Source organism: Gadus macrocephalus, chromosome 5 (genome assembly GCF_031168955.1).
Source record: "Gadus macrocephalus chromosome 5, ASM3116895v1".
Taxonomy (NCBI): Eukaryota; Metazoa; Chordata; class Actinopteri; order Gadiformes; family Gadidae; genus Gadus; species Gadus macrocephalus.
Window position 1 is genome coordinate 7,852,305 of NC_082386.1, and position 11,925 is coordinate 7,864,229.

At 42.9% G+C, this 11,925-nt stretch overlaps 2 protein-coding genes across 2 annotated transcripts in view; one reads left to right on the plus strand and one right to left on the minus strand.

Annotated features, from left to right (window-relative positions):
* Nucleotides 1-102: 102 nt before the first annotated feature.
* Nucleotides 103-9,286, minus strand: qrsl1 (glutaminyl-tRNA amidotransferase subunit QRSL1). Its single transcript, XM_060051986.1, has 11 exons — nt 9,125-9,286; nt 8,699-8,858; nt 8,485-8,583; nt 8,279-8,375; nt 7,960-8,124; nt 6,157-6,332; nt 5,141-5,253; nt 4,570-4,762; nt 4,207-4,324; nt 3,341-3,546; nt 103-557 (listed from the first exon to the last, which is right to left on the minus strand). Exons 1-11 carry the CDS (start codon nt 9,146-9,148, stop codon nt 388-390), a joined length of 1,521 nt encoding a protein of 506 aa, XP_059907969.1. The 5' UTR covers nt 9,149-9,286; the 3' UTR covers nt 103-387.
* A 55-nt stretch (nt 9,287-9,341) lies between these two features.
* The window catches only part of rtn4ip1 (reticulon 4 interacting protein 1), an 8,942-nt gene continuing 6,358 nt past the window's right edge, over nt 9,342-11,925 (plus strand). Inside the window, exons 1-2 of the mRNA XM_060051987.1 lie at nt 9,342-9,879; nt 11,179-11,330. Of these exons, the coding sequence (XP_059907970.1) occupies nt 9,600-9,879; nt 11,179-11,330 (432 nt within the window). The 5' untranslated portion in view covers nt 9,342-9,599. The remainder of the gene's footprint in view (nt 9,880-11,178; nt 11,331-11,925) is intronic.

Genomic DNA, 11,925 nt, shown 5'->3' on the forward strand with positions numbered 1-11,925 from the left:
TGTGGAAAATGTGTTATTTAAATAAATATTCTGCTTAGAATGAACCGTTTAAAGTCATACTTATTAAAACCTAAATCTTAAATACCACATAAAAAAACCAAGGCCAAAAGAAAGAGTTTATTTAAGACAAGTGGTGCCTCATGATCGACCATGGAACAGTTGCTCAGTGGAAAAGATAATATCAAACACATTCCAACCACCTAATAATAATAAAGGACCTTCCCAGTTAACCTATAAAAAATAAAATAAATAAATAGCATACCCTCAACAGGAACACATTCATTATCTGCAAAATACTCTGCAATGGAAGGTAATCATTTACACAATCACAAAGCCATGTGATTTGCAGTTAATTTTTCACACTGATGTCTGCTCAATGGCACTTTTTCATTTGTTGGGGACCTCATAGTTGGAAATTGAGGGAAACCCCACTCTTTGCTCGATCCAGTGTGCTACACTCAGCAACATTCCGTCTTGGAAGGCGGGACCTATGAGCTGTAAGCCAATTGGAAGACCTCTGCTTGATAAAGCTGTTGGCACAGAAACAGCAGGTAGACCTTTTTGGGGGGGGGGGGAGAGAGAGAGAGATAAGAGTGAACAGTAGAAAAAAAAGATTCAGGAACGGTGACTTAACTTCAAGGTTAAATATTATCTTGGTTTCCACAGAAATAACAAGTAGCTGAAAAGTAACCACAGAGATGCTATAAAAACACCGCTGTCCGCTCCTCCGACTCCACACAACACAGTTTACACTTTTTAATGGTTCTTTTAGCACACTCATGGTTCAGCCTTAAGTCTTTCCTTTACTCTCATGAAGTCAATAATACTAAGTGAGGGCTATGAATTAGGGATGTCCCGATCCGATCCACGGCATCGGTCTGATATTGGCCCATTACGCTGGATCGGATTGGGGAGGTGGTAAGAAATATGAACCGATCCGCGCAGCGTGTCACGTGATAACCATGGTATGGTAGTGCGAGAGTGAGAGAGAGCACACCCGCCGTGGTTGGCTTGTTGTGGGCTGTCTGTCAGCATCCGCCGGGTTGAATGGTTTGCTGTCTGGTCGTATTTTAGATTGATGGTTAAATAATGTCACACCATGATCGGTTATACTTGCAGGCACTCATTTGCAAGTGCACTGATTGCTGTCCGGTAGGCTAAGTTAGCCCATAGCTAGCATGATGCCTTCTATTTCTAGATATTCTGACTAAGTTGTCGCTGTCACTAGATATAACTGACAGTAAAAATAAATAAAAGTGTTGTTATTGTATGCACTGCTGTTCATTGACTAGCTCCAGCGCTCGTTGCTGCGTTGCTACATGATAGCAACTCTCCACTCATTCTCCTCTGACCATGCATTTAATTGGCTTTGACCTCAGTTCTCGGCAATTCCTCATTCACCCTCTCACGTCTGACAGGTTCGAAATGATACTGCTGTGGGCCATCATACATGTTATTTGTGGTTCTTGCCACCTCTTAGGGCCCCGTCCACACGAAGCCGATTTCATGGCGAAACCGCAAAGGTCTTGTACGGTTCGGCCTTCCGTCCACACGAAGCCGGCGAATCCGCTGACCGAAACCGCAAACTTCTGAAACCACCCTCGGAGGTGGTTTCAAATCTATCCGGTTTCGTTTTGGTTTCGTGTGGACGCCTGAAACCGACTGAAACCGCAAACCATGACGTCATCGCCCCACCCCTCGACCTCCTAAGCCAATGGCTCTTAAGCCCGCGGAGTCTCAGAAATCACAACAAAAAAGATGACTACAAGCTTGTAATCGTTCTGCAGCATATCATGTCCCTTGTTGGGTTGCTAAGCCATTATTTATTGAGAATCTAGTTCGCCATCGTAGAAGAGCTGTTTGTTTGTGTTGTTAGTGGTTCGGGGGGCAGCCTTTATGCGCATGCTCGCCTCTTCTTCTTCTGGATTTGTGTACCAGAAGCAGCGCCCCTTATGGGCCTGGAATGTTTACTACAGTGTTTCTACAGATCTATCCGGTTTCGCTTGGCTTCGTCTTTACGGAGATACTTCGAAACCGGATAGATCGAAACCGTAACGGTTTCGCCCGTTTCGGCTTCGTGTGGACGGGGCCTTAGACGCCAGATAGTACTAGGCTGAGGCTATACCTTCCACCACGTCTCCCCAACGTGACGTCATCGCCGAATGGCGTTAGAAAACACCGGTTACACTATTTTGGAGACATTTTATGAATGATACACATATTTTGAGTGCTTTATGTACCCATTAATCAGAACTTCCGGTTAACCTGCACGTAGGCCTTTAAAGAAGATAAAAGTGCAACAGCCCGGGCTGTTGCACGGCTCTCCTCGGCTGTTGCTGAGGAGAGGAGCAATCATGCGCCGTCACGTCAAACGCACCTCGGCTAGAGCGGATCACAGCTGTTTTGGTAGCCACAAGCTTGGCGATCATAAAAGCTAACCATTTCGGACGTCGCGGACGTCCAATCGATTAAAATGATAAATCAATTGGAAATATGAATATTATAAATCAGGCGTTTGTGTGTGGGGACCCCCATTTATATAGCTAGAGGCTAGCTGCTTCTTACATATCCGATGTTCTCGCGGTAGAAGCTAAATGCTAGCGTAAACAATATTTTTCAAGTCATGAAGCATATATGTAGCAAAATTGAAATGTCAATGCAATTATGTCCATTAAGTCATCACATCCTGCAAGTGACAATTCATTATGCAATTTAATAATGTAATTTGAAAATACGTCATTCAAAGTGTATTTTAATATGCAAAGTGACAATGAAATCCTCAATTCAAGTTGAAAAAAGTTAAACAATAAAAATAGAATAACATTTTGTTACATTTGAGTGCCTTTATTCAAATGGATTGCAATGCACTTTGCCACGCTCCGTGTGTTGCAAAATTCTAATGAAATTTCAATCCGCAAAAAGGTTTTGCAAAATATTTTGCAAAGCGTATCAGCGAATCGCGTCTGGGCGGGAACTAACTCTTATTGGCATTGGCAAAGTGGTTATTATTATTATTATTATTATTATTATTATTATTTGTTCAAGATTAAAACAAAGCATTGGATAGATATCGGTATGGCAGCTAGCCTAAGCTATGTTATCGGTATCGGAAGTGAAAAAGTGGTATCAGGACATCCCTAGGCTACCATGAATAGAACGGGGGACCTTTATTTTAGCTAATGACTAACGGGGTCAATTTAAATAGAAATGAAACTGTATTAGGATGGTTTAGGATGAACAGCACTGCTCTACGTATGTTTGTTCACATACATAAGTGCATAAGCACGCACACATTTGCTTTTACATTAGCGTGTGCCCCCATGCGGGGTCCGGCCTGTACCTGCTAGGTTGGCGGGCTGCGTGAAGACGTCCTCCTGGGTGGAGCGCGTGCGGTTGTCCTCCTGGATGAAGTGGGAGTAGCTGGCGGCGTCGCTCAGGGTGGTGGGCGTCAGGAGCACATCCACGCCCGCGCTGAACGCGTGTTCGAAGTCCTCGGCGATGAGCCGACGCACCTGCTGCGCCTTCAGGAAGTAGCGCTCGTAGTTCCTGAGGAGGTTTATTTGTTACGTTAGTTCCTGTCGAACGCTTCTGATTTGTTTGGGGGCTTTTTCGATTATTTTCTTTTGCTTGTCGTCAAATATTCTCTGCAAGGACACATCTACACTACCTTTCAAAAGTTTTGGGTCACCCAGACATTTGTGTTTTCCATGAAAACTCACACTTTTATTCCACAGTTTTCAGCTGTGCTAACATAATTACATGATGGTTTTCTATTTTTTTATTATTAACTAAACAATGTACCATTAGAACACAGAACGTGAACGTTGACGTTGAACGTGAACGTTGCTGGAAATGGGCCTCTGTACACCAATATAGATATTCCATAAAAAATCTGCTGTTACCAGCAAGAATAGTCATTTACCAAATTAACAATGTCTAGACTGTATTTCTGATTAATTTAATGTTATCTTCATTGAATAAAATAATGCTTTTCTTAAAAAATAAGGACATTTCTAAGTGACCCCAAACGTTTGAATGTAAGTTTATGTCTGAGAAAGAGGAAATAACCACAAATGATGCTGATTATTTTGTGAGGTCCTCCAAGTTACCCCTGAGGTCAGAGCTCTTTTGACACTTAAACCCTCAACTTTGTCACTTGACAGGGTTAAATAGGGTAGAAACCAAAAGGGTAAAAACCAGGCGCACTGTTGGAGCAGGAAGAAGTTTCCAGACAGGATCCTCCCTCGCACCACGGCGTTGAAGCCCTCGTGGCGGCTGGCGGCGTACATGGCGTCCGTCGAGCTGTCCTCAGTGCTACGGTGCCCTAACGGGGACACGAGAGGAAATCACATGATCGTCATATTACCTTCTTCTGTTAGCAGACAAAAAAAAGGACAGACAGGTCAGTCTTCTGGTTAGGGAGTTTGACCCTAGCCTAAAGGTTTAGAGTTCAAATCCTAATGCCTGCAGCTTACCTGTAGGGTACCTTACCAAATTAACTAGAGGAAAGAGTCTAAGCAAAAAAAAATATGTCAAAGCAAAAAAAAAAGAAAACATCAGGTCTTGTACCATACTCGAGGCCGTCGAAGCGTGCCATGTTGGACGCCACCTCGGCACAGCACAGCACGTGGTAGCAGACGATTGAGTGCTGGGTGTGGGGGAGGGAGACCTCTCTCACCCGGGCCCCAGCTCCCTCCAGCAGGTCGGCGAGGCGGCTCCACTGGGCCAGGGTCTCCTGTGACAGACCCGGAGCGTGGTACTCCTGGGAAACACCAGAGAGAGTTATGGTTGAGGCCCAGAACACTGGTGCTAACCCACGATTCTGTGTATCCACTTTTGTATCGGGTCAGTATCATGCATGTCTTTTTTTCTTTCTTTACAGAATAGATTAGTTGTTTTTTTAAAATATCAAATTATTTGAAAACAATTCACGTAGATGATTCATGATTTTCCAGTTAAACTCATACCGCAGAGGCAATCTTCCAGAATGAGAACATCCTGGCATGAACATAACCTTAATAAATAAGGTGACGCAGTATATGAGGGACAACCTCAACATCCTTTTCGACATGCGTGTGACATTTACCAACAGTAAATTCGATTTTTCTCTTAAAGTCGGTCAGATTTAGAAGAAGGTAACCTTTGGGATGCCCACACAGAGGTTGCGGACGTCGAAGTCTTCAGAAAACCCTGCGTGTGACGTGGGGCTCTGCACCGTCGTGGAGTCCTTAAGGTCACGGCCCTGGAGGACCTCTGTGACACAACAACACCAGCTAACGTAGTTAAACACACCTTGATTTGCCTGTTGATGAGACCAAGTTCGTCATTTGCATAAGGGGAATGACATAAAACTTTGAAAGAAATGCACTTTTCATAGGCATACAATGCAGTCGATGGAACTGCCCCTGCCTATCTCCAAGCATTGGTAAAGCCACACACCCCAGCTCGATCCCTCCGCTTAACAACCTCAGCTGGACGTCTGGTACCGGCATCGCTAAGAGCTAGCAAAGGCCGATCAGCAAAGTCACAACTTTTTTCGGTTTTGGGACCTCAGTGCTGGAACAAGCTCCCTGCCGTTCTCAGGACCGCAGAGTCGCTCACTATCTTCCGAAAAAGACTCAAGACTCACCTGTTAAGAGTCCACCTCGACTCTGCATAGCCACCCTCCCCCTTCTGGCCACCATTGTACATTGTATTGTGTATTATAGTACTTAACTGTGTAGCAACTGCAGTCATTGCTGTAACATGGGGAATTGGTTAGCCTAGCGATTGTTGTACTTGCACTTGGTTCTATGAACATCCCTACTGTACCGACAGCGATATATTGTTGCACTTCTTATGACAAATGTACTTATTGTACGTCGCTTTGGATAAAAGCGTCTGCTAAATGCCCTAAATGTAAATGTAAATGTAAATGTCATAGCATTATCCTCTCTCGACGATTGTAAACATGTGGATTTAATGATTTTCCTTATATCTGTCGGTAGCTGGGCAGGAATCAAGGCATACTGATATTGGCAACCAGTACCTCTGTTTTTGGTCTTTGGTGCCGTCTCCCTCCAGAACTGCTGTAACATAGTAGGACTGACGGATCTAAGGTTAAGACACAGCAAAAAGTACTACAAAACAAAAAGTAAACAAAGGTAAGCCTCCTACCAAGAACGATGGCTGCGTCGCTGGTGCTCCGGGTCACGATGCCCGGGACGTCCATGGAGTTGACCAGGGGGATGAGACCGTGGCGGGACAGCAGGCCGTAGGTGGGCTTGAGGGCCACGGCTCCACAAAGAGCCCCTGGATTACGGGTGGAGCCGCCAGTATCTGAGCCCAGAGCTCTGCCGGAAGACATCCAAAGCAGGCATGTATTAAGGTTACGGTGTCGTGGAGAATTCAAAGCTCAAACAAAAGCACAGAACTTCATACCTCGGAATGGACAACTGGCACATATGATGCATTTCTAGGCCAAATTGTATAAGAATAACTAGAGTCAAAGAATGAGGGCAATTCACCTTCATTATTTTCATAATTTTATGAAAACATCTGAATATTATATAACCCAGGCGTGCGCCGTTCATATGGGGAGGTGGGGCAGCGAACTCCCAAAAAAGCATGCTCCCAAAAAAAGTTCCTCAGTAAATCATTGCCCCAGTTTATTTTTAATAATGTGATTGTCAAATTAACTATCTATAGTTTCTGTAGGCTTTTCAAATATTTTTGGTCTGTTGACATCAAATGTTGGATGATGGTGGCGATTCTAGTTGAGTTTAACGTGTCATGCGATGTTGGGGCAGGGCAGCTCAGTGACCTCGTCCCTCCGTATGTTTCTCGCATAACCCTGCAGGCTGCAATAAGAATTGCAATCCGCGCTATAAGACTTAAAGGTCTTAAAGTAGTCTGCCCCATGGTCATATTCTAGGACTGTTGTTGTTTTAACTCGAATTATTCCGCCAGTATCCTTCATCTTTCCGCAGACATGGCGAGTGGTGTTGCACCTGCGGTTAACACTGTTGAGTCTCTGCTAAAAAAAACATTTGAAAGGTTAAAATTTGACCAAACTGGATATTCGTATTAACCAACAAACGAAGGATAGAGGGAAAACGCACAATATAACTTTCTCCCGAGAATGGTACGAGAAGAGAAAATGGCTATGTGGTTGCTCAAAAAGAAGCACCGTTTTTTGATGCAAAACATTTAAATTGTATACCTGATTTCATACCTGATTCAAACAGAGCTGTTATTGAGAAATACCTGACTTCAACAGAATTGTTATTGAGAAATTTGCACACATGAGATCGTAGGGCCAAGTTCCTGTATAAATGATCGAAGTTATGATATCTTGATTGTTGACTTCTGATAAGCTATGTCTGTTTGTTTGATGTTAACAAATGCGTTCTGTATAGGCCTGCCTATCTAGGTTTTATCTCTACTTTGCATTAATTTATTTGCAATGCACTTGCTAAGCCTTGCTTAGCAAAAAGCCTTGCCTTGAAAAAAGACATTCAGATATTCGGGTGGAATTGTTAAGGGATTGTAGCCTATTCATTTATTTTTTTCAGCAGGTATTTGTATGTTATTCAGCTGAGTGTAACAATGAAATAGGGAGGAATAACTTCCCTATAATGTTGAAATTTTCCTTTTACATTTTTGACTTTGCAGAACTAGTTGATGTTTCCATTGCACATAGGCTATTCTAATTATCCCGACATCATATGACGAGTGTTGCGGATGGCACTTCAAAAGCGCGCAGTAACATTAGGCTATTCGTTTATTCTTAATTCTGACTCACAATTAGTTAAGTGAACAAGGTTAATGTAGCTTAAAATGTACATGTTAAAAATATATATAAATTGTGGAAGTGGTCATACGCCAGTCATTTCTGCCCCACCGAAATGAAGGGGCACCGCACGCTACTGATATAACCTTTAAAATGGCTTCTTAAACCAAACTGGGAGAGAGTCTTACAGGAAGCTGGTTAGTGAGGTGACAGCTGCACCACTTCCTCCTGAGCTTCCTCCTGTGATCACCCACTCAGAGTCATCCTCCGCTCCTCCTGACTGCTCTCTGTAGGGAGCAGCATAGCTCCAGGGGTTCCTGACTGGACCGAACACCCCGTCGGTGCTGCCTGATCTGGAGAGAATGGGCGACATTTTGGTCCCGATGCAGCCAGAGTTTCACAACACAACACAGACTTCCTAGACTAGTTGCTGCAGAAGCTATATTAATAAATGTGACTTTAACTTAATAGAATACGACAAGTGACGGTGTATGACTTTAGTCCTACCCCATTGCAAACTCATCCATATTTGTCTTCCCCACAAGAACAGCTCCCTGATCAAGAAGTTTCTGGACCACTGTAGCATTATATGGCGGGAGGAAGTCTATGGTACAAGTAAGGCAACAAGTTAATCCTCAATGAAGCATTTTATTCACATTTGAGCAAGGATATTTGAGTGTTTTTGATATATAGCCGAAACATTACTATGGCACCTTTGAGCATCCTTGAAGCGCATGTGGTTCTGATATTCTCTGTGCAGAAGTTGTCTTTGACAGCAAACGGTATTCCATCTAGAATACCTTTGGGAGAACCTGAAAAAAAAGACACCATATGAATAGTCACCAGATGAATAGTTTAGTTAGATAGTAGTTTAGATCTGACTTTTTGGACAGTTAAAGTCAGATCTGTCCACACCTTGGTACACACCTTGAAGCAGTCGACTCTCTGCCTCCTCTGCCTGTTTCAGTGCCAGCTCCTCCGTCACGGTGATGTATGCATTCAAATGCTGAGTTTTCTTAATGCGTTTCAGACATTTTCGACACAGTTCTAATGGGGAGATCTTCCCCTCCCTTAGAGCCAAGGACACCTGATAAAACCGTGAAATCAACAGACATTGTTTTCATTCTGTTTAACGGTAGTTTATTTTATTTATTACCATTTAGTTTGAGAAAAGGTTGGCAGCGGACTACAGCTTAATGAAAGTGAGGCTTAAACTTGCAGGTTTGGTTGTCAGTCAATGCAGGTGATAGGCTCCCAAACCCATTAGGCAACTACATGATTATATGATCAATGTATTGGGCCAAACTAAACACTGTCAAGTTATATCTTATGACATGCAACAAGGGCACTAACCTCTTTTATGGTGAGACTGAGCATATTGCCACAATATCTCAAAACCCAGCGATTTCCAGGCAACCTTTCGGAAAATGTGAAGATCAGATGGAGGCCGCCATGTTTGTTTCTGTTTGTAAACCCTGCTCTGTGATTGGGTAGCGGTTGAGGAATCGGAGATCTGATTGGTTCGTGACGATATGTCAGCTCAACTCAGGAAGCGGCACCTCGGTACAGTAGGGATGTTCATAGAGTCCTTTAGTCTTTTTTTGGAATAACGTTACTGGAATATCAGGTCGCATGTCAGAATGATTAGGCATGTATGTATTGCGTACATGCAGATTCGTTTCTAAAACAGATTCGCATTGACCTCAGATGTAGCGCTATCTAGTGTTACGTCATCTCCTGTAACATTGGGATCGCTACCGTGCAGAGAACAAACCCTCTGTTAACTCTTAAACAAGATACAATACAAACAATTTAAAGGAGTGTCACGATGAATGCTGCAAAACAGATAATGTGCAATAGATGGTTTCACCTGGTTAAACAATATAATGCGAGCTCAATGGTATTTAGCCATGGATGTCACAAAAGACTTTTCAGTACTTCACGCAGCCGAATGACAGTCATGCCTGCTTGGGTGATTGACACATACGGCGGTAATGATGTCCTGCGATTCACCCGAAACGCAAGCTTCCCTATTCTAAACTACCCCAATGAGGTCATCGTACAAGTGCACGCAGCAGGACTCAATCCGATTGATGTTAGTATGAGAGGTGAGTAACAACCTGTGATGGATGGTAAAGTAGGGTCGAGGGAAGACTTGTTTATGACATTGTTCATGACCAGTTGATGACTCTCAGTTGATGCCCTTCATTAACGGTAGTTGATGCATGTCTTGATGCATCCTATTTTTCATCTGAACTCAAACACATTGACACAACACTTCTGTAAAGATCTGGAGAGAAATTGGCAGATTCGGAGTTTGCGGTTCAATAGATCATCAGTGAAACATTGTTGCGACACAAATGATACCTCTAGCTAAATGTAGTAGAGAACCAGCTACAACCTTGTTTTCATCCAAACGAGCCGTCATTATTAGAGAACGGTCAATGAGCTGTCCGCTTTCAGCCGCGAGTTTAGGGACCGTCTGCAAAGTGCAAAACGAAAGACGACCACAATGGGCAAATTTCAGTAGCGTCGCCATTATTGACTCTAGAGCCCCAGAACTTGTTCCATGTAGGTCTGGCCTCTATATGGTCTTACTACAACCTTTATTTTTGAAAAATATATCTCTTCTTATTGTTGATGTCAATAATGGCAACGTTATTGTTTTTTTTGCCAAATAAAAATTCCTCAAAATAGGAAGAGATATTTGTAGGTTGTAGTAGGACCATATAGAGGCCATATGGAACAAGTTATGGGACTCTAGAGTCAATAATGGCGATGCTATTGAAATTTGACCATTGTGGTCGTTTTCCGTATTGCACTTTGCAGATGGTCCCTTAGATCGCGGCTGAAAGCCGGCAGCTCATAGAAGCCAAATGCACCGTTCGCTAAAGATGGATGAAACAATGGTTGGTGCTGCTGGTTCTATAGTTTACTACGTTTAGCTAGAGGTGTCAATTGTTTCGCAACGATGTTTCACTGATGATCTATTGAACCGCAACTCCGAATCTGCCAATTATAACCATAACACAATTATAACCGCACCATAACGAAAGACGAACGAACGAACGAACGAACAAAGCAGATGTTTCAATATTGAGGTTGCCTTAGCCAAAAGTTTGACAAATATCTGTGTCATAAAACCACTACGTTTGAGCTGATGAATGCACAGAAGATGGTTTCATGCGTACCACTAAAGTCACTGAAAACATAGCCTACTACTACTAAGTAAGTCCTACTACTCTGTCCTATGTATGATCCTAGAATCATACAGCCCATAACTTAATTAGTTTTCTTTAATTTTGATCTGAATGTAGTCATTGGGTCACTTGACCTCTCTGTCTAAAAGCCTTGGGGGTGAGAAAAATAAGAAACAATCATTATTGCTATGTTCTTTTTATTGGCAGGTGGTTATGGAGCCTCCAGTCTCTCCATGAAGAGAGACCCTCTGAACCTCAACCAGAAGGGCAGTGAGTTCCCCCTGGTCCTGGGCAGGGACGTGTCCGGCGTGGTCATGGAGTGTGGGCTGGATGTGAAGTACTTCAAAGAGGGGGACGAGGTGAAGAGGGGGGGGGGGGGGGGGGGGGGGGGGGGTCCTAATAGGGATGTTGTTTCAGATTGCTGCTCTGTATTAATCATAACATATATCAGCCAAACAGTATTAGTGGTGGTAGGTAGCGCGTTTCACTCACTAACAGCTGACTGTTAAACTAAAAATAATAGCTGATGATTATCAATATCGACTACCAAAGTGCATATTTTTAAACTATATATATGCAATTCCTGCCGAGACTATAATAATTGATGCTGAATTATCTCACAGTCCTACTATTTGGTGTTAGGTCGCTTGTTAACAAGTCCCTCCATTTCATTCCAGTGAAAAAATGACACTGTATTTCTTTAATAGGTTAGGACGTTTTTACAGGTTAGGAATGGCCAGTATATTTCTATCTACTGGTCCTTAATATTTACATTTATGAAAATATTTGTTGAAAATGTAACCCATTGTTGATGAAGTCACATTGGGACTTTTGTTTCCTATCTATAAATTTTGTTTATTAATCATAGCAGCTTTGAAATGTCCTTCCCGTCGCCATGTAAATATTGTTCAGGGAAATGCGCAATCAATGTAACCTTTGTTGCAATGTGTGGGA

Coding starts and splice junctions, on each gene's coding strand:
- qrsl1 (XM_060051986.1), bottom strand. CDS start 9,148: ATGCTCAGTCTCACCATAAAAGAG. Junction 8,584..8,698: donor AGAGAGTCGACTGCTTCAAG/GTGTGTACCAAG, acceptor CTTTTTTTTCAG/GTTCTCCCAAAGGTATTCTA. Junction 8,125..8,278: donor ATGGATGAGTTTGCAATGGG/GTAGGACTAAAG, acceptor CATTCTCTCCAG/ATCAGGCAGCACCGACGGGG.